General features: G+C 44.6%; 1 protein-coding gene across 6 annotated transcripts in view; it reads left to right on the top strand.

Annotated features, from left to right (window-relative positions):
- HECW2 (HECT, C2 and WW domain containing E3 ubiquitin protein ligase 2) overlaps window positions 1–22,621 on the top strand; it is a 197,411-nt gene that overhangs the window by 92,457 nt on the left and 82,333 nt on the right. For 5 of the 6 annotated variants that reach the window (XM_082222539.1, XM_082222540.1, XM_082222541.1 and 2 more), the window contains 5 exons: window positions 5,923–6,030; window positions 13,783–13,877; window positions 15,247–15,319; window positions 18,242–18,411; window positions 18,925–19,067. In XM_082222539.1, the coding sequence (XP_082078665.1) occupies window positions 5,923–6,030; window positions 13,783–13,877; window positions 15,247–15,319; window positions 18,242–18,411; window positions 18,925–19,067 (589 nt within the window). Of the gene's footprint in view, window positions 1–431; window positions 527–5,922; window positions 6,031–13,782; window positions 13,878–15,246; window positions 15,320–18,241; window positions 18,412–18,924; window positions 19,068–22,621 lie in introns of all 6 variants that reach the window. The other variant, XM_082222542.1, reaches the window with a different exon arrangement.

Raw genomic sequence — 22,621 nt, 5'->3', positions numbered from 1 at the left:
TCTGTGCAAACAGCTGAGAAAAGCTCAAAGCAGGTTTTTTTTAGTGTCCTGAGTGGCAATGCCTAGGGAGCAAGACAGTGGTATTGGACTTCCATGATATCACATTTGCCTTCATGCATTAACAACTCTGTTCCATCACAGGAATGGTTAAATGACAGGGCACAGACCACCTAGCAAAGAAGGAATTGTTTGATCTGCCCTGTGCACTAACTGAATGGTGCAAAATTGCCTTGACAACAGTGTGCATATGGTGAGCCAAATATCAACACTTAAAATAAGCAGGCTTTCCAGATTAGATTATTTGGTTGAGTTTTAGGTAGCAGGTTTGAGTATTCTCTCACCCTCCCTGATCATTATAATTAGAATATTATGGATTTGTTGCTGCTTTATCCTTACCTCTAAATGACTCTTGAAATGGGAATTGCTTTTAGGAAACCTTTCCCAGATGGCAGTAGCAAAATGAGTATGATGTGAAGAACTCATGAATATTGCTTCCTCCTTGGGTGCAGCAGGACACGTCATGCTGGTAACTTGCCCTTCTCTGGCCTTTGTGGCTGTTCCCATCATGAGTTATTTGCTAATAAATGGAATGCATATGAAGGTTCCTGCCAGAACGTTTGGTTTTGTGACTCTAAGGCAAGAACACTGCTTGCTAAACTACTAACCTTTGGCAGTGTTTGACCCTTTAAGTGTTTTATGTGTATATATAGCTGACGCAAGCTTCGAGTTCAGATCCCAGTTTACAATTTCAGCTGCTCAGAAGAAAATGGAGAGAACGGTCTCAGCTGAAGTTTGCAGCCTCTGATGACACGAGGCGGCAGAAATCTGTTTGTACTCGAAGAAGGGCATCTTCCCGCTTCACGGAAAGGTGATATCGCAGGTGTCATGGGGAGATGCATCTGTGTGCAGAATTCCTGCACCAGCTTTGCAGCCAGATCCAGTGATTTGCGTACATGAAGCAAACTGGTCCGGTTAGGGGTCTTCGTAGCACACAGCCTAAGTTTAAGTTTGGCATTACAATTTGAAGCCCACAAATGGTTATCCAAGGGTAAATGGGTTGCAGGTGAGAGGCCCTTAACAACTGCTTTGTTGCTATGATTTTATTATGGTGATCATTTTGCCAAAAGAAAATTTGGGGTTAGCTTTTATAGCCCAGCTCCCCATCAAGGGACCCAGTTACCCCCAAGTTCACGGTCAGTCAGACAGGAGTAAGTGCAGGCAGGAACCAATTGAAGAAAGCACGGCAGATCTCTTCCCCCCCCTTTCTGTTGCAACAGTCTCTGCCCCCCCCCCTTTGCAAGGAGGTGAGGCGGAAACAGAACAAAGGTGTGTAACAACTTTTAAAGACTTCAGAAATTTTCCAGCCCCTTAGCCAAAGACCACCCCAAATCAAATGTAACAGAAAAGAGGTGGTCTACAATAGAAATTCAAGAGTATGACTTCTCTCCTGTCCGTCAAGATACCTGGTAATGCTTTCTTGCTTGCCTTTTCCTGGCTAGTCTGGGCCATTCTTTAGGAATGGTAAATACCTTGGGTCTTGAATCGATTGTCAGACCTATCCCTATTCATACACAGAAGATGCTCTTTTGACAGGTCTGCTCTACCTTTAGTAGATACTTGCCAGACCTGGGGTTTTTTTTTGGGGGGGGGGTTGTAAGGGGTTGGCGAGAAGTTAATTTATTTACAGAATTTAACAAGTGATAAGAATTCAGCCAGTCTACTGGGAGAGGTTTTATTTATTCACTTGTGTATGTACATTTTATTTATGACGCCTTAGAATTCTCATAACAGTTTCTACTGTTGGTTGGTTTTACCTGGCGGACTGAGTTCTTGCCTCTCTGGTCTGATGTTTTCACCTCTGCATTTTGCTTACAGGTTTCTCCTAATTTTACATCTCCTTAAAAATGTGTGCACCACTTATGCTGCTGATTTCTGAGTATTGGAGGCAGGAGTGTGGTGTGGGGAGAGCCAGGTGTGTGTGTGTGTAGCCCCAGGTGCATGATTTTGAGGAGGTGCAAGCCAGGCATCCCCTCTCAGTGACCCCCACCTTGCTTGCCACCAGGGGTCTTGCCATTGTGCCTCTAGCCCCCTTGCTAAACGGCAGCATTGGGGGGGGGTGCAGTGGTAAATTTGGCTGGTTCTGTGGGTTTTATTTACCATCCGTGTCCAGCCCCTGGTCTTGCCTGGGGCGCATGTACACACCCCGGTCGCCCACAAAGGATGCAACTCCACTGATTGGAGGAGCCTTTCCTGAATTGAAGCTTTCTTGGCTCAAAACACATAAGAATGCACAGAAGAATCCCACCAAGATGTGGACTTCCTGTGGAGGGGGAATCACTTTACCCCCTTAGCCATATGGAGAGGTATTTTGACTTCCTGCTCATTTACTTGCTTGCCCTTCTCTTCCCACCTCTCAGCTTTTGGCCTCCCAGGGGGAAAGCTGTAGAAAAGACATTTTCCCCAAGGATCATTTGTCTGGACAACTTAGTATCTGCACAAAGACTTAATATGATTGAATGTGAAAGAATGGTTCAGTTTAAGGTTGCCAGATTTTTTCTTTCATATATATTAATTTTTTAACATATCATATATAACATTTCATATATATTAATTTTTAACATATCATTTCCAACAATCCTTTAACATATTTTCTTATCTTATACAGTGTTTTAGACTTCCATCAACCGCATCTGAAGATTTTTCAGTCTTTATCACTTAGTCTAAATTTCTTAGGGACGCGGGTGGCGCTGTGGGCTAAAGCCTCAGCGCCTAGGGCTTGCCGATCGAAAGGTCGGCGGTTCGAATCCCCGCGGCGGGGTGCGCTCCCGCTGCTCGGTCCCAGCGCCTGCCCACCTAGCAGTTCGAAAGCACCCCCGGGGGCAAGTAGATAAATAGGTACCGCTTACCAGCGGGAAGGTAAACGGCGTTCCGTGTGCGGCTCTGGCTCGCCAGAGCAGCGTTGTCACGCTGGCCACGTGACCCGGAAGTGTCTTCGGACAGCGCTGGCCCCCGGCCAATAGATGTGAGATGGGCGCACAAACCCCAGAGTCTGTCAAGACTGGCCCGTTCGGGCAGGGGTACCTTTAAAGGTAAAGGTACCCCTGCCCGAACGGGCCAGTCTTGACAGACTCTGGGGTTTGTGCGCCCATCTCACATCTATTGGCCGGGGGCCAGCGCTGTCCGGGGACACTTCCGGGTCACGTGGCCAGCGTGACAACGCTGCTCTGGCGAGCCAGAGCCGCACACGGAACGCCGTTTACCTTCCCGCTGGTAAGCGGTACCTATTTATCTACTTGCCCCCGGGGGTGCTTTCGAACTGCTAGGTGGGCAGGCGCTGGGACCGAGCAGCGGGAGCGCACCCCGCCGCGGGGATTCGAACCACCGACCTTTCGATCGGCAAGCCCTAGGCGTTGAGGCTTTAGCCCACAGCGCCACCCGCGTCCCAGGGGTACCTTTACCTTTACCTTTACTAAATTTCTTAATTTCTCTATTACTTTTAATAGTCCTTAACTAATAACTCTCTTCATAGTCTTCTCTGCAATATTTCACATAGTCCTCCTTACAAAACTTTTTGCAATCTGTTTATTACAATTGCTTTTCAAATAATTCAAATATTTACTCCAGTCCTCCAAGAATCTCTGGTCCCGCAGGTTTTGAATCCTTCCTGTCATCTTATCTAATTCTGCATAGTCCGTTAATTTCATTTGCCACTCATCTTTTGACAGTAATTCTTCTTGTTTCCATTTTTGTGCCAATAATATTCTTGCTGCCGTTGTTACCAGATTTTTTTCAATGAACCTGGGGACACTTTTCAACTTCAATTGATTTTGTATGGGGACTGATTTGTAAATCCGGGGACTGTCCCTGGGAAAAGGGGGCATCTGGTAATCTTAGTTCAGTTGCCACGTATTAGTTGTCAGCTTTTCTTATTTTGTTTTATAAGGAAGAAGCATCATTTCTGTGATCAATCTTTTTAAACGTGGAAACTTTTATCTTACGATTTTCTGCATAATGCATGCAGAATACAGTGGTGCCTCGCAAGACGAAATTAATTCGTTCCGCAAGTTTTTTCTTCTTGCGAGTTTTTCGTCTTGCGAAGCACGGTTTCCCATAGGAATGCATTGAAAATCAATTAATGCGTTCCTAGGGAAACCGCCTTCAGACCAGGTCCGGGGACAGTCTGTCCCCCGACCTCTTCTGAAGGCTGGGGGGGGGGACAAGGGCTTTTCTTCCCACCCCCAGCCTTCAGAAGGCTGTTCTGAAGGCTGGTGGTGGGAAGAAAAGCCCTTCTTCCCACCTCCCGCCCCGCAAGCTCCGGGGACAGGAGGGCTTTGCTGCCAACCGCCAGCATTTTAAAAGCCCCTGCTGTCCCGGGGCGATTTTAAAATGCTGGCGGGCGGGAGCGAAGTCTCTGCTGTCCCGGGGAGATTTTAAAATGCTGGGGGTCGGGAGCGAACGCTTCGCTGCCGACCCCCAGCATTTTAAAATCTCCCCGGGACAGCAGAGAAGTCTCTGCTGTCCTGGGGAGATTTTAAAATGCTGGGGGTCGGGAGCGAACGCTTCGCTGCCGACCCCCAGCATTTTAAAATCTCCCCGGGACAGCAGAGAAGTCTCTGCTGTCCCGGGGAGATTTTAAAATGCTGGCGGGCTCCTGCCATAGGCGCGCGTCACCTCTCCAGCCAGGAGAGGGTCGCAGGGGGCTGCTTTAGCCCCGCGCGCCCTCTCCCAGCTGGAGAGGTGACGTGCGTCTATGGAGGCTCCTGCCATAGGCGCGCGTCACCTCTCCAGCCGGGAGAGGGTCGCGGGGGGCTGCTTTAGCCCTGCGCGCGCTCTCCCGGCTGGAGAGGTGACACGCGGCTATAGAGGCTCCGGCCATAGCCCCGCGATACCTCTCCAGCCGGGAGAGGGTCGCAGGGGGCTGCTTTAGCCCCGCGCGCGCTCTCCCAGCTGGAGAGGTGACGCATGCCTCTTGAGGCTCCTGCCATAGGCGCGCGTCACCTCTCCAGCCGGGAGAGGGTCGCAGGGGGCTGCTTTAGCCCCGCGCGCGCTCTCCCAGCTGGAGAGGTGACGTGCGCCTATGGAGGCTCCTGCCATAGTTGCGCGTCACCTCTCCAGCCGGGGGAGGGTCGCAGGGGGCTGTTTTAGCCCCCCGCGCGCTCTTCCAGCTGGAGAGGTGACCCGCGCCTATGGAGGCTCCTGCCATAGGCGCGCGTCACCTCTCCAGCCAGGAGAGGGTCGCAGGGGGCTGCTTTAGCCCCGCGCGCGCTCTCCCAGCTGGAGAGGTGACGCGCGCCTATGGAGGCTCCTGCCATAGGCGCACGTCACCTCTCCAGCCGGGAGAGGGTCGCAGGGGGCTGCTTCTCTGCTGTCCCGGCGAGATTTTAAAATGCTGGGGGTTGGCAGCGAACGCTTCGCTCCCGCCCGCCAGCATTTTAAGATCGCCCGGGGCAGCGGAGAAGTCTCTGCTGTCCCGGGAAGGCAGGCGGGGGGAGCAAAGACTTTTGCCCCCCGCCGGCCTTCAGAAGAGGTCCAGGACCTCTTCTGAAGGCCGGCTGTGGGCGAAAGTCTTTGCTCCCGACCGCCAGCAATTTAAAACAGGTCCCCGGAGATTTCCCTCTGGGCTTTCGTCTTGCGAAGCAAGCCCATAGGGAAATTCGTCTTGCGAAGCGCCTCCAAAACAGAAAACCCTTTCGTCTTGCGGGTTTTCCGTCTTGCGAGGCATTCGTCTTGCGGGGTACCACTGTACATGTGTAAAAAAAAAAAAAACAGGCACAGAATTATTATTTTTTGAAAAAAATCTTTTTGGGGAATTTTCATTAGACAAGCATCCTTGTACAAAGGTACGCTCTTAAAAATAAACTGCTTGCTAGCCTTCCCTGATAGCTGGTTGGGTTATGACATGCTTTTTCTTTCATCTTCCAGATGAGAATTCACCAGCAAACTTCTGGGACTCCAAGAATCGTGGTGTGACCGGAACGCAGAAAGGACAAATTGTATGGCGAATTGAACCTGGCCCCTATTTCATGGAACGTAAGTTACACGGGTGATAGAGAACGTGCATAAGAATAACTTGCCTTCTTGAGGCGACGTTTTTCAGAAATGCTTTGCCAGCTTTGGCATGCCATGTAGTGTTTTGTTACAGAAAAGGAGGGGTGGGAACACTCTCTTGGAATCCTATTGGGAGGGAGATGGCAGCCATAGCAAGAACTTGTTCAAAATCAGCAATAAATGAGTTACCAGTTCCCTGTTGGCAGAATAAAATGTGCTCATTCTGCAGCCAGTGTAACATGTTAGGTGGATTGCGCAACATAAACTGAGAATAAACAGTGTGTCAGGAATATATATGCTGGTTTGTAAAGAGAAGGGCTTAAATTGGAACATAAATTACATGAGCAATTTCAGCTGTTCGGAAAATGTGTCGATAATTTCTTCTGTTGCTCATCTTTTTATGTAACTTGTGTCACGGCACATGTTAAAACTGAGCAAGTGAATAAAGGGAATAACCAGACCAAATAACTTTTATATATATATATAAAGCTAAATTTAAGAAATAAAGTAGTGCAGTCCTCTGGCTCAGTGTGGCCCAGGATTAAGTGCTGGTTTTTCTAAAATAGTACAGGAAATGGAGCTGCACAATTGTGATTCAGTGACTCATTTTGGTCTGTCCTCTTTTTCATACAACCATCAGCTCAAATCTCACATGATCATCAAGTTGAAATCTCTGCAATTTGGGAAGAAACATAAAAGTGTTAGATGAGCTTAGGCACTTCTGAACCTCACAAGGGGTGTTAGCGGAAGATATATATCTTGGACTTGAAAAGCTAGAGAGATGAAAGCCAAAGTTGAAATGCAAATGGCTAAATCAAACTTAGTCATCCACCTAGTTTATACAAAGCAGCTGACTGTTGTGATTAATTTTTCCTCCCACATGGAAAACTGTGTTCTTCAGTTCTGTTTTTGATCATTTGGGGCACAAATAAAACAATTTACCTGAAAGTCTGTAGATGATGGCAGAGACAAGCTCTGAGACAGGCAGTAATATATAGAAAAACCAAATTTTGTATCACACCAAAGATTTCGGAAACTTCAGAAACTAATTTGTTTTCAAGGAATGAATGTTGCTTCTCTCCCCCCCCTTTCTTTTGGGTGGTGGGGTATTAGCTGATTTAAAAGTATCCATCACTCAAAATTCCCTCGTGGTGTAGAATCATGGATTTCTCTGGCAGGAAGGGAACAAAAAAAGGCAATCTGGTCCAGACTTAAAAACAAGGATCTGCCCCCTTATCAGATAAGGCAAAATTATATTCTGATTGTTTCTTCCTCCTTTCATTCAGAATACTGAAGGGAAAGGTTGAGGATGAACAATGAAGATGAGGTTGGCTTAAAGTGGAATTTTCACAGGCTCTGCTCTCCCAAATATGTTTTTGCATGCACTTCTTATGAATGTGAATAGTAGCTACTTACTGAAGCCTTTAAGGCATAGGTGGCAAACTTGAGCTGGTACTAAGAGTGGCAAAAGGAGCAAGAGATAGCGGCTCACCTGGGCCAGAGTGAGAGCTCCCACCTGTCTGGCTGCTAGAGTGACACTAACTCTTGCCTTATTATTATTATTATTATTATTATTATTATTATTAATTGAATTTATATACCGTCCTATACCCAGAGGTCCCAGGGTGGTTCACAGAACAAAATCAAAATATAAAATATATAATCAAAATAAAAGCAACAACCCAATAACCCCCCCCAAATCCCCCCCCCCATTTTAAAAGGGCATAGGATGTTAATCATATCAACCAAAGGCCTGGTTAAAAAGGAACGTTTCTGCCTGGGGGGAGGAAGAAGAAGAAGAAGAAGAAGAAGAAGAAGAAGAAGAAGAAGAAGGTGGTGGTGGTAAAGGATACCTGGATGGTTAAGTCCAGTCAAAGGCAACTATGGGGTTGCGGCACTCATCTCACTTTTCAGGGCGAGAGAACCCTGACGGAAACCAGAGTGCAATGAAACACCATTTACCTTCCTGCCGCAGCAAAACCTATTTATCTACTTTCACTGGGGTGCACTTGAACTGCTAGCTTGGCAGGAGCTGGGACAGAGCAACAGGATCTCACCCCGTCGCGGGGATTTGAACTGCCAACGTTCTGATTGGCAAGCCCAAGAGACTCAGTGGTTTAGACCACAGTGCCACTCGCTTCCTAAAGGTGTATAATGAAGGTGGCAGGTAAACTTCCCTGGGGAGAGCATTCCACAGACAGGGAGTCACTAGGCTTAATTCACAGCCTGTTTACGAAAAGCAAAATAGTGTATTTAAGGTCTTGCCCCGCAAGGGCACCCTTGTTGAAATCTCTGCAAAATTCAGTTCCTCGGCCTACTCTTTTCATCCTTATCCTGTCACAAATAACTTACATCCAGTGCACCACTCATGGGAACATGGGATGCTGCCTTATACAGAGGTCCATGTAGTTCAGTATTTTTTACATTCTCTGGCAGCCGCTTATCAGGATTTTAAGCAGGATTCCTTCCCAGCCATACCTGGAGATGCTTTGCGATTGTTTGTGAAGCTTATTTGTGAAGCTGAAAACTCTTCCGCTCAGCTATAAAAGGTAAAGGGACCCCTGACCATTAGGTCCAGTCGTGACCGACTCTGGGGTTGCGGCGCTCATCTCGCTTTATTGTCCGAGGGAGCCGGCATACAGCTTCCGGGTCATGTGGCCATCATGACTAAGGCGCTTCTGGCGAACCAGAGCAGCGCACGGAAACGCCGTTTACCTTCCTGCCAGAGCGGTACCTATTTATCTACTTGCACTGACGTGCTTTTGAACTGCTAGGTTGGCAGGAGCAGGGACCGAGCAATGGGAGCTCACCCTGTCGTGGGGATTCGAACTGCTGACCTTCTGATCGGCAAGTCCTAGGCTCTCTGGTTTAACCCACAGCGCCACCCGTGTCCCTTGCCGCTCAGCTATAGTCTGCCCCAAATTACAGAAAATTGATGCAAGCTTAGAAAGGAAACAGTTTGGTATTTTCCCCCTGCTACAAAAGGGGGGGTGGCGACGTTTCTTTGATAAGCCAGGGCATGCAAGAAGAAGCGTTGCAAGATAACCCCCCCCATCAAAACTCCATCCTAGCTTCTTGAAAATTTATAATAAGAATATTATTACCATTATCGTAATCCTGAAAATATTTAAGTGTGTTTGGGAAGGGAGGGGTTCTCTGCAACCTAGAATCCAAAGGCAGGCAGAATACAAACATGTGAATCTGCTGCACATACAGAGGGAGTTACTCAGGAGAGGACATGAAGGGGAGGTTAAAGGAATAAAGAATGATGCAGCTGCCAAATACAATGTTCTGATCAATGTTGTGATGAGCTGGCGCCCTCAGGCTGTCACCTGCTGAAAAGGCGACTGACTTTGTACTTCCAACACTAATGCCATAAGAAGTGCTGGGAAGTGTCACTCTTCCCGTTTGAGCAGAGAGTGAAAAGGTGCATCAAATGTCAAAAAATAAAATAAAATAAAATAAAATGTCACATTCTTTTTAGCTATGGTAATTTAGCAGAGGAGAGCGGGCTGGGGAGAGGATGGGGAAGGAGAAGACTGAGGAGATTGCCACATCCCATCATACACAAGCGGTGGCAAATTGCTCTTTCAGATTGTTGTTTAGTCGTATCCAACTCTTCGTGACCCCATGGACCAGAGCATGCCAGGCACTTCTGTCTTCCACTGCCTCCCGCAGTTTGTTCAAACTCATGCTGGTAGCTTCGAGAACACTGTCCAACCATCTCGTCCTCTGCCGTCCCCTTCTCCTTGTGCCCTCCATCTTTCCTAGCATCAGGGTCTTTTCTAGGGAGTCTTCTCTTCTCATGAGGTGGCCAAAGTATTGGAGCCTCAGCTTCACGATCTGTCCTTCCAGTCAGCACTCAGGGCTGATTTCCTTCAGAATGGATAGGTTTGATCTTCTTGCAGTCCATGGGACTCTCAAGAGTCTCCTCCAGCACCACAGTTCAAAAGCATCAATTCTCCAGCGATCAGCCTTCTTTATGGTCCCGCTCTCACTTCCATACATCACTACTGGGAAAACCATAGCTTTAGCTATACATATATAATAAAATATAGAACACATCAAAAATAAATGGAAGATTTCTGGAATATCATTTTTTTAAAAAAACAATTAACGAAGATATTTGGTGTCTCCAGAGCTCTTTTTGCTCCTTATGTGATCAATGCTCATTAATTGTTTCATGCAGAGACCATTTACGTGATTACTTTCCCCAATTGGTTTGCTCAATCATTGAAGCGCTGCTGGAAATGGAACCATTTTCACAGAAGCTTTAAGTACATTTTCCTCTGATCCTCATTAAAAGGAAATACGAGGGGTGGCTGCAGATTGTCACATTAAATATTGTGCATGGACTTGCACATGGAGAGGTGAAGAAACCTTAAATAAATGCAAACATCCTAACCTACTGTCAAAGCAGTTATAAACTCCAATGGAATAAATACATCAAAGCGATTAACAAAAATTATCAGTTAAAACTGGTGGCTTGGGCTTTTTAATGTGTCCCATTGACTCTCAAGAGTATGGTGAAGTTACCTGGGTTTATTATCTATTGTGTATTCATGGAGCTGCACACAGGGCCATTTCCAGGTTGTGTGGAGGCCCCAGGCAAATTTTCCTCAGTTGGTTCTCCTTCCCCCCTGCCACGCTACTGCAGGCAGGATGCCCATGGTGGCAGCAGCATGCGTGGAACGTTGAGCATAGCTTCCCGCCCCTATGCTCCTATGTGATGTCACCATCATCTGAAGTATGCCAGCCATGCACCTGATGTACCTGCACAAGACATTGGGACCATGCTGTATGGCCCAGACATTTCCTCCTCTGCAGCCACATCAGCTGTAGTAGCAAGGGCAGTGGTGACGAACTTTTTTCCAGGGCACCATCATTTGTCCACATTTGCTGCGTGCTGGGGCAAGTATATAGAGCAGAGGAGCTAGCTAAGCCCGTACATAGAATTGCTGTGGTTGAATGAGACTGGAGTTTTTAACCAGAGAAACGTGATGCTACTCTGACTTCACAAAAAATCTCTCCTGAGTATTAGGGGGTCCTTTGAAAAAGGCTGGGAGCTGAGACGGGAAACATCAATGCAAAGGGAGAATCATCAAAAATTGGGCTGGGGCAACTTGCGTGAGTTCCCTGTGCCACATACTTGACCTTTCCTTCTGATTTTCTGCTTCTACAGCACTGAATACAACCCAGTGTCTTGTGATCATTTGTTTTAGGTTTTCCACATTAACTCTGTAGTTTATGGTAGTTCTAATGGTTTTTCACCTGGTCTGCCATGCTACATCTTTGTTTTACAGCTACTGGCCATGATTTACAGTGACCTAAAACTTCCCGCATTGTTTAATGTACTCATATAAAACATATGAGTACATTTGGTTCACTTTTTTTTAACTTTAGAAGCCAAATGATTCATTGCTGCTGTAGCCTAAAGTTGTCAGATTCAGAGCTTCAGCCATTTCAACGAAGCAGATGTTGAAACGCAATGGCAGCTCTGTCGTTTATGGTTTTTATATTCCTCTTAATTAATTCTTGGGAGACAGTTGTAGTAAAATATACAAACAACATCTTCTATCTTTTGAAAATGGAAAAAAACACACACCATGTTTTGTTTGGGGCTGGGATCTTGAATTAATGTTCTGGCTCCGACTTTATCAGGCCTATAAATCCAGAGTACATACTTCATCGTTTCTATGTCCCTGTGTTTTGATTAAAAGTTGTGACTCAATAAAAACTGCAAAGGTTCTGGCTTCTATCTGATAAAAATTTATTGCAAGACCTAACTAAATAGATAGTGAAAGTTTAGTCTTGCAGGAATGTGCTTTTGTTATTTTTCTAGGGCGCAGCTCAGTATTGTTTATTGCCATCTTATCTTGGCTCTGAGGCTTTTGGGTACTCTGCTGCCTTTGTGTGTGTTTTTATATTTCTGGAGTGGGACGTTGATTGTTTGTAGCCTGAGTACATTTCAGTGAGCCACGTTGCTCCTCTTGCTTGCTCAGCACATCTCTGCTCCCCCCTTTCAATAATAGCTCTGTTCCACTCAACTCAAATACAGCTTGGAACTGGAGCTGATAGCATTCTTGCAGAAACTGCAATGGGCCTTGTGTTTCATTCAGCAGTTGTGGAAGTCAGGACAAAGTAGCCCAATCTGCCAAATATGGTTTGGTTGGTGGTTGTTGTTGTTTTTTTTAAAAAACCATGCTCTAGATCAGGCTTCCTCAAACTCGGCCCTCCAGATGTTTTTGGCCTACAACTCCCATGATGCCTAGCTAGCAGGACCAGTGGTCAGGGATGATGGGAATTGTAGTCTCAAAACATCTGGAGGGATGACTGTGAGGAAGCCTGCTTTAGATTCTAGAATTCCACTTCTGAACACTAGATCCATAGACATTTAAAGGAGGGGAATTACCATTTGGCCTAGGAAGAACTCCAGTCTGAATTTTTTTATTGTACAGGCAGGATTCGGTCTGGACTATCAAGAGCCCTGCAAATGAAGACAGCTGTAGATAAGTCATTCAGGACCCCAGACAGAGCCCAGTGGGGCAGAGAACTTGTTCTAACATGAAACCATCTCGGTTTTGTGCCCCATGGGCATTAACTATGCTCCCTTGCTGAGGAACTCAAAGGCTTAAAGGGCATCTCTGTGACCCAGAGCATTCCACTACCTGTCTTACGCCAGGCATAGCGCCTGTGTTGGTGAGGTGGCTCAGGAAAGAGGCTGACGCCTCAGTGGAACTGGGCCTGAGAGACACAGGCTCTGCAGGCTCGAAAGTCTCAGCCTTGGAAGGTTCCTGATTGTTTGGCTTGGGCCCAGTGCTTTCTCAATCTCTTCCCCCTTCATGCCTGGGCTCCCGCTGGACTTTGAAATCACGATATATTGTTTCCTGATCAGTACAGGGTTAATATATTAAAGTTGGTGCAGTTGAGGATACAGTGGTGCCTCGCAAGACGAAATTAATCCGTTCCGCGAGTCTCTTCGTCTAGCGGTTTTTTCGTCTTGCGAAGCAACCCTATTAGCGCTATTAGCGGTTTAGCGGCTATTAAAGGCTTAGCGGATTAGCGGCTAAAAGGCTATTAGCGGCTTAGCGGCTTAGAAAAAGGGGGGAAGCGAAAAAAAATCGGAACACTCGCAAGACGTTTTCGTCTTGCAAAGCAAGCCCATAGGGAAAATCGTCTTGCGAAGCAGCTCAAAAACGGAAAACCCTTTCGTCTAGCGGGTTTTCCGTCTTGCGAGGCATTCGTCTTGCGGGACACCACTGTACTGGGGTTGGGATGTATAATAGTAGGAGGGGTGCCAACTTGAATAAAATGTTGGTGGGGGCAGTTAAGCCCCACCCTGCACAATTGATCACATGACACAGTGCGTGCATGCACACCATTTCAAGGGCAATACCCATCAATTTGTGGGGGCTGCCCCCTCAGATAGAAGTTGGCTCCTGTGAATAGTAGGGTTACAGGTAAGGGTGCTTGCAACCACCTACGAGAAAGAAAGAAAAAAATAGGGAATATACCAGGGGTCTCCGTAACAGTATGCTCATTGCCACAAGTCTTTAAGAGGATCTTTTAATAGAGTAACAGGTATTACCTTTCTCAAATGGTTGCAAGTTGTTGCATTGCAAGCACTGTGTTCCCAAGCAGCTGTTCCATTGATTGACTGCTTCCATTCAGTAATGCGAATCTTTCATAAGTTCTGCATACTCTTACCCCACCCTTCCATTATTTACCCCCCAGCTGAAATAAAGATCTGCTTTAAATACTACCATGGTATAAGCGGAGCCCTGCGAGCAACAACTCCATGTATCACTGTGAAAAACCCTGCTGTGATGGTGAGTATCTTTTATTCATTGCTTGACACCGAGCCAATCTGTTTTAACGCTAACATTAAACTTGCTAATTTAGCTTGGCATCTGACATTTTCCAGTAAGTTATCTGATCTGGTGAGGATGTCAATGGGAAGATGTGATGAGTGAAATCCTGCCATTGTCACTGAAGTTAATTTCAGTTATCACGTCGTCACCTGAAGCTGGTAGCACAGACTTCAGTGTGTCCAGGATTTTATCACTTTGTTTTAATTCTGCATGTTGAATGAGCTACCCTTGTGGTCCTGTTCTCTGACTTAATGCATGCCAAATCTACTATTGCCCATAAATATTCAGTATGGTCACTGGCTTGTGTGTTCCGCAGACAGGTCCTTTGTTCTTTGTTGAGTAGGCTACAGCAAATTACAATCATATTTCTCTCTTCCTCTCTCCCCCCACCTCACACCTTGGCTACATGCCATGGTAAGCCAAACTACCCAAGAACAAACCTTGGCTGCAACTTGTGGTTCTAAGGAGACAGCTTAACCACAATCCTGGGTTCAGAGAACACACTAGGGCAGACCTTGGCTTAGCTCAGTGCCAGCAAGGAGCACATTCATGCAATTCCAGTAGGCTGCAGCTGATGATGATGATGATTTATTTATACCCCGCCCATCTGGCTGGGTTTCCCCAGCCACTCCGGGTGGCTCCCAACAAAATATTAATATTAATACAGTAATAATAATAAGGCGATAAAAGATCAAACATTAAAAACTTCCCTAAGCAGGGCTGTCTTCAGATGTCATCTAAAAGTCAGATAGTTGTTTATTTCCTTCACATCTGGTGAGAGGGTGTTCCACAGAGCGGGTGCCACCACCGAGAAGGCCCTCTGCCTGCTTCCCTGTAACCTCACTTTTCGCAGGGAGGGAATGGCCGGAAGGCCCTCGGAGCTGGACCTCAGTGTCCGGGCTGAACGAGCTTGCTTTTCCATGTTATGTGAACTGCCTCTCTTCTCCATCACTCTCTCACACATGATAAAAACAAACAAAGACTTAAGAAGACTGGGAGCTTATCTGTCTACAAGCCTACTTGTCGTAGAAATAACCCTGTCAGGAATATGCAATGTGTTGCTTTCAATTATTTTTATTTAATTTAACTCAGTATTTTTATACTGCCTTTCCGAGCAAAACACTCTCTCAAAGTGGCTCAGGTGAGTGCCATTGCCATTCTAAGAGAACGAGGGAGGTGTTCGTGGTGAGTTCTGGCACCTCTTTTCCTAGAAAAACAGCACTGGGCGGTCTGTCATAATTCTGTTCCCTTGTTATAGATTCTTTCTCTAATTTACATACTACTTTCACATTCAGAAGCGACCACAGTAATTTCCCCCTCTTTTCAGATGGGGGCAGAGGGCACTGAAGGTGGTTCGGCAAGCCAGCACTCCCGAAAATTAGTCAGCTTTACACTCTCAGGTAAGAATACTTTTGAATTCTGTTTTCCTTTTTTTAAAAAAAACTTTAAATCAAGGTATTGTGAACCTGTGTTTTAGGAAATGTTGCTCATTCTGTAAATGTTGGGGGAAGGATATAATGTGTGTGTGTGGTTATAGGCAGGGCTTTTTTTCAGCCAGAACTCATCAGAACTGGGTTCTGGCATCTCTTTGTTGCATTCCGGCAGCTCTGTAGTGTTGTGGTGCTGTCCCCCTACACGGCCCTCAGGGCTGCACGACAGAGGTGTTTGGCAGCATGGCGCCTGGGACTGCGGGTGACAGGGCGATCGTGGTGGTGCAGAGGTCGGCGGCTCAAGTGCCCCCACCCCGCGACGGTAGGGTGAATGGGTGGAACTTTGGGCTGGTGTTCTGCCCCAGAAAAAGCTCAACAACAAAAAAAAGTTCAGCAAGTTCCGGGCACCTCTTTTTCTAGAAAAGAAAGCCCTGGTTATAGGCATCCAGTGTTGTGTTGTCCACCTTCATTCAGGCAAGGGCATTTTTTGCTCCAGCTAGCAGTGAAGAAAGGGACGCGGGTGGCGCTGTGGGTTAAACTACAGAGCCTAGGACTTGCCGATCAGAAGGTCGGCGGTTCGAATCCCCTTGACGGGGTGAGCTCCCCTTGCTCGGTCCCTGCTCCTGCCAACTTAACAGTTCGAAAGCACGTCTAAGTGCAAGTAGATAAATAGGTACTGCTCCGGCGAGAAGGTAAACGGCGTTTCCGTGCGCTGCTCTGGTTCGCCAGAAGCGGCTTAGTCATGCTGGCCACATGACCTGGAAGCTGTACGCCGGCTCCCTCGGCCTATAGAGCGAGATGAGCGCCGCAACCCCAGAGTCGGCCACGACTGGACCTAATGGTCAGGGGGTCCCTTTACCTTTACCTTTAGCAGTGAAGAAATGGAAACTGTGGCAAGCTCTTCTGGCTCCCAGTCTAAGCATCGCTGAGGACCTGCATGTGAGATGAGACAAAGGGATTTTTCTCTTACCTGCCGCTCCCTCTGGAACTGACACAGAGCCCAATTTTGCATGTACAGCCACACTGATTCATCTCTGAGAGTTGGTTAGTGTTCCTGTGGCTGCATATTCACTTTGGAGCCTTCCTTTATGCAAGGAACATGTTCTGCAAGGTCAGGAGTCTTGTTCTGTATTTATCTGATATTATATGTGAGCTGACAGGTGAAACAGCTATCTTAGATAGTGGAGGGGACATTTGACAGGCACCCAGAGATGGTGAGCCAGAATGTTCAGCTACGCTGCTCACACTTTTTCAGCTCCCTGGACAGATTAACCTCCTTGTTCCAAAAATGGTTCTTCTGTGAAGTATATTACTCAGTATAAAGATGTCAAAATTAAAAGCAACGGCGCAGACCTTATCAGAACTTGAAGAGTAGTTAGCAGAATGGATTTATTTCGTGGAGTGCTTTTGTTTTTGTATTGAAAAGATTTCAGAAACTGGTGTCTTTTGAAGTGCTGCATTTCTGTGGTGTTGCTAAACTGCAGACATCGCTGCAGCTGAACTCTGAAATCTCTCCATTAACATGACTTTTCTACCAATATGTGTTGAAGGACAATCTGGAGATGTGCAGAATTTTGTATTTCTGAGCTTTTGCTTCCCATATCACACTCTTTTGCTCTCTCTTGTTTATACGCACATTTATCACTGTTGCTATTTTAATATTTGCTCACCTCTGATAAAACCCCAGATCAAACACTAGCACATTTACCCTGTCGCATATTTTTCACAGGTTTCTAGAATGTCTTGATCTTCCCCTGAATTTCCATTGCTAACACCTTTTGTCTCTTCGCTGGGAATGGATGTTTCCTCTATTATTAGCACACCATTATTATTATTTTTTAAGAAAGTAGAATAAAAGAAGCAAAGGTTATGTGTTTCATGAGAGGCAGCTATGTTAAGCCTAGTTGCATAAATAGAATTCTTTTGCCTCTAGCCAGGAAGTTGGTGTAATTATCCCACCCACTAATTTGTCAATTGCCAGGGCTTTTTTTCACCGGAACTCAATTCTGGCACCTCTCAGGTGGGCACTATTGTCATTATAAGAGAATGAGGGAGGCCCTCGTTCATGGTGAGTTCTGGCACCTCTTTTTCTAGATAAATAGCATTAGCAGTATGCAAATAAATCCATGTCTTAACCAGCGCATCAACACTGTGCAGATTAATACACTGAACAAGAGGCAGAGCCAAAACTCTCTGGTAAAGCGCATGTTTTGCATGAAAGCAAATCTCAGATTCATTCCCAGATATCTCCAGTTAGTGTTGTCTGAAACCCTGGAGAGCCGCAGGCAGTCAGTGTAGACAATATGGAGTTAGATGGACAATGATCTGACTTGGTATAACACGGCTTACTATGTACATATCAATCTATTCTACCAACTGCCTAACATCTGAACAAACAACATGACAGCACAGCTATGAGACAAAGTCATTCCCATAAAGGAATTGACATTTAAAAATTTCAGTTGTGTTTGAACTGTAGATAACCCACCCATTTGAAGTTAGCAAATGATACATGTGAAAGAAACTGAACTTCATGTTTTGGTGTGCTTCTCCATTACAGTTGACATACTTCTTTTGGAAGTCATATGTGGTGTTAAATGTCTCTGTCCTTTATAAATATTATTTGCCACCCTCAAAAGCCAAATTGTGCTCTTCTGACTGAATATAGAATAACTGATGCAAGATAATGTCTGCATGCTGTAGAATTGATGTTTTGTTTTGTATGTGTACTTTTCCAACAATAAATATTGAAGCCATGTTGAAGCCTGCCTATCTATCAATTTGCCCTACGCTGTCAGAACACTTGGTGAAAAGCTGGATAACAAAGTAAATGCATTTGGTGAAAAACAATTGGTGCCATGTTTTCTGTTTTTCCTTTTCTATGTTTTAAAGACATTAGGGCAGTTGGACTTAAGAAAGGAATGTTCTTCAATCCTGATCCTTACTTAAAGATGTCCATTCAGCCTGGAAAAAAGAGCACATTTCCTACATTTGCTCACCATGGCCAGGAAAGGCGGTCTACTATCATCAGTAACACAACGAATCCTGTTTGGCACAGAGAGGTAATCGATGGCTTTCAAGGAACCTCTCAGTATCTGTGGTAGAAATTCTTTCTCTGGGTTGTTGCCGACAAGAGTTCCTACACACTGTTCCTTAATTCTAAGTGCATGTCTTCCCCCCAGTATTGTCTGGGGAACAAAAATCTGTTCTGTCACTAGCCCACTGGAGCCTTCCCAATTGCATTCTGCTTTATCCAGGAATATAGATTCAGACTTCCTGTTCATGTGAAAAGTAGGCTAATTGGATTATCTTTTCTTAGAACAAAACTCTCTTATTCCTTTACATTACGTGCTGTTTCCTTGTGCCCTATGTTCTTCTTCGTGACAAAAGACCTAACAGTGGTAGTTCATGAGGCTGCTTGCATGTGTGGCTAAGATTTATTCTGTGGTTTTCCTGCCAAATATTTTGGGGGGCTGTTTTGTACCCCTGAACTCAGGTGTTGCTGAGCAAATCAAGAGTTGCTATATTTGATGTTGATTGCGATATGAAATATATGTTTGTTTTCTTATTTCCAGAAATATTCTTTCGTAGCACTTCTAACAGACGTCTTGGAAATTGAAATCAAAGATAAATTTGCGAAGAGTCGGCCGATCATAAAGCGTTTTCTTGGGAAGCTTACTATACCAGTCCAGAGACTATTGGAAAGGCATGCAATAGGGTAAACAAATACACTTTCATTGTTCATTTTAAATCTGCCAAGAGGAAAAGGAAGTTTGCCTTTCCCTAACAAAATATAAATAATTTAAATTTCAATTACTAGGAAGCCTAGCATTTTTGTAAACTTACAGTTTGATTTGAATCTTGCCTCAAAGTATTCTAGGAATTCAAAAGTTTTCGCACTTTCTATCAGTAAAAGTTTTTCTCTTGTAAAAGCTATCTCACTCTTTCTATTTATCATTTGCTTATAACTACTTTGAATCCTTTTTGTGTGTCAAAATATGTTGAGTTGTGAAAGAACAGGTTCATACAGTGGTGTGCAAATTTATTCAGAACATTTATATATATTTTTTCATACCATTCAAACACTTCAGACTATCTTCTTATTAATTAGAAAGGTGCAACTAATTTCATTGAAGATTAGGTCAGCACTAATATTTTAATGCATCACATGCTCTCGCTAAACGTTAATGAACTTTTTGTCACATTTATGTTATAGTCTCCAGTGACTATTCTATTAAATGTGTAAGGTTCACTTGCTTCGTACATCGCCAGCAGTGAAGAGTTGCACAAGAATATATCTTACCTAATGTCAAATTTTCAACCTACAGTGATGATGTGCTATAAATGTTGAATAACAGGTTGGGGATGAGTGTATGCTGCAGTTGCTTTCCCAGATTTCCCAGACATAGCTAGTATTTGGTCCTCGTAAACAGCGTCTGGGTGTAAAATTGCTGAAATGTCCAGGGAAATCTGGACGTAGCCCATGTCGGAAGTGAGATTTTGCACACAAGGAAATGCTCAACATGGAATTCTGCTCAATACTGATCCAGAGCAGAACTCCAGCGTATAGTTAGCAGAGTAGAAACTTAAACACATTGCAGGATTCCCTCCAAAATAGACCAGAGGCAATTGTATTTCATCCAGCAGAGCTTTACTGCTACTGAAGGTGAATGAGCATAATGGTCAAGAATCCAACACATTCAGGATTGGCACTGTCCATAAGAAGTCCAGTTGCGGCAGACTTAACTTTAACTTACAATAACTTATAATAAGACTTAACACTAATGATACTATGTACAGAACACCGCACCAGAAGGAAAAGAGATCGGAAGAGAAAGTGAAACCCTGGCTCCTTCTGGCCGTATTTTTATAGCCAGCATGACCTTGACAGAAAGAGATAAGAGAACCAGTTTAAGCCAGCTGTACTCAAACATCATGAACCTTCTGCTTGTTTCTTTCACACAGAGAAGCTTCCAGAACCGTCTTGAATTAAGTAGAATAGGAAAGACCGCTTTCCTATTTAGGGAAGTTTTTAATGATTGATGTTTTAATGTATTTTTAATCTCTGTTGGAAGCCACCCATAGTGGCTGGGGGAACCCAGCCAGATGGGCAGGGTACAAATAAATTACTACTACTACAGTGGTACCTCTGGTTGCGAACGGGATCCCGTCTGCGCGGGTCGTGATTTGCCGCTTTTGCGCATGCGCATGACATCATTTTGAGCGTCTGCGCGAGTGGTGAAGCCCGGAAGTAACCCTTTCCACTACTTCTGGGTCGCCGCGGGATGCAACCTGAAAAAGATTTAACCCGAAGCGTCTTTAACCCGAGGTATGACTGTGCTACACATCAGATCAATACTCTCTGCGCTAAGAAATGCAAACTGACACTTTTGTGTCCTGGTTTTCACTTTTTGAAATATGGCAACCCTAAGATATATACTCATATAGGAAAAGAGCAGTTATGAGGAAACAAGGCATAGTGTTTAATAAGAGCCCATGGAGTATAGAACATGAAATAAAATGCCCAAACTATTTTGACAAATGACACTTAACAGCATTCAGATGTGGGATGCAACTTGAAATTCTTAAGTCCACTGAGGGCTTCCACACCTTGCCTAGTAACTGCAGCACTAACAGAGGCAGGATCTCACAAGGGCACATCTAGCACAGTGTTTTTTTGCCTCTTGTTGCCATCACTATGCTGGCTACACACTTCGTGCTTTAGTGTTTCAAAAACGCAATATTCATCAATGTGCAGTCCCCATATGGCTTGTGAGCATGGGGGTTTGCTGCTTCAGCATGCTCGATGGAGGCAGTTGCATCTGGGAATACATTCAGTGCTCCCAGGGCGTCTTAAGTCGTTGATGGACTGTGTCCAGTAGATTCATTACTCCATCAATTTTATCCATGACTTGTGTAACTGTAGCTTTTATTGAGACCTATGAAGGAGAAGTTGCGGGTCAGTTGAAACTAAAGGTCTCTTGTTCTTAGCTTCAGCTGGATGTAGAATATTTCTACTGGGAATACTTTATTTTAAACACTCCTCCTGTAGAACTCAGAACATTCTGAAGTCCATGGAACATTTTCAGTTGACTGTAAAAGGCACCCAATCTGGGTGATAGTATAGATTTTTTTAAAAAAAAAACAACAACAACTGCCTGTCCTCAATTCTGTGAAGTTTCTAGTTCAGCACAGTGTTGTCATGCTTCTTGCATGACTATCAAGGGTAAAATCAGCTTGTAAACAAATGGCCTCCTTTTTCGCAGATTTCCCCACCAAAATAACACGTTGCATAAATGGAGAAAGACAAATTCAGTTTGAAAACAGTTGTCAGCTTTTTCCAAGGTGGTGTTGATGCAGGTAAGAAAAAATACATTGCAGATTTGACAAGATTAGATCAGGTTATTTTGGCTGAGCTTGGCACCGCCCCCCCCCCAATAGGAGAATCCCATTGGGCCAATTAGTTGCTTTTTAGTGTTCTAAAACATTCAAGGTTCTATGAACATGGGTCATAGTCTCAAGAACAAAATGTTATTTTCTTAAGAAGTGCTGGCATTTTTTTTTTAAGTATTCAAATAATTTTGAGTACTATGTTGCTTTTTTGTTTGATATAGTAATCTGATTCCAATCTGAAATTCAATAATTCTGATATGCTAGTCTGATAGAGGTGTTTTAAATAAATTTGCACACTGCTGGGTACTAGAATATCATCATTACTATTCTAGGCAAGTTTTGAGATATTGCTTAATTGCTCACATGCTCATTTCCCATCTCTTGTAGTAGTTCACTATTCTTATTGTAGTGTCCAGCTGAAGAGAGAATATAAATACATTTGTTTAAGCCACCAGGGGGCAGAATATTTCCACTTAATATTTTGTAACGCTGAATTATGCACTTTTTTTGAATTTGAAGAATATCTGACAGTTAAAGGAAACACAGTAGATTCATTTATAATTATTTCCATTATCTGTCAGTCATAGCTGTACTGTGTGTGTGTGTGTGTGTGTGTGTTTGCTGTGACTACTACAGTATGTTGTTAAGAACACAGGAAAGTAAAACTAGCATTGCGCCAAATTTTCAGGGGGTGAACATTTTTTTTGCGCACAAAAAATAGTCGTTTGTTTGAATATTTATGATACACATTTTCATAAAACGCATAAAGGCAGCTTGCAACATCAAGTGCAATAAGATGCACCAGTTAATATCTGTAAAACGTAATTTAAAACATCAACAAAATAGCAACAGATCATGGCTTTTGGGTGGCCTGAAATG

This window comes from Podarcis vaucheri, assembly GCF_965113315.1.
Source record: "Podarcis vaucheri genome assembly, chromosome: 1".
NCBI lineage: Eukaryota > Metazoa > Chordata > Lepidosauria > Squamata > Lacertidae > Podarcis > Podarcis vaucheri.
Note: the sequence above shows the minus strand (reverse complement) of the source record. Positions and strands in the feature narration are given on the sequence as shown.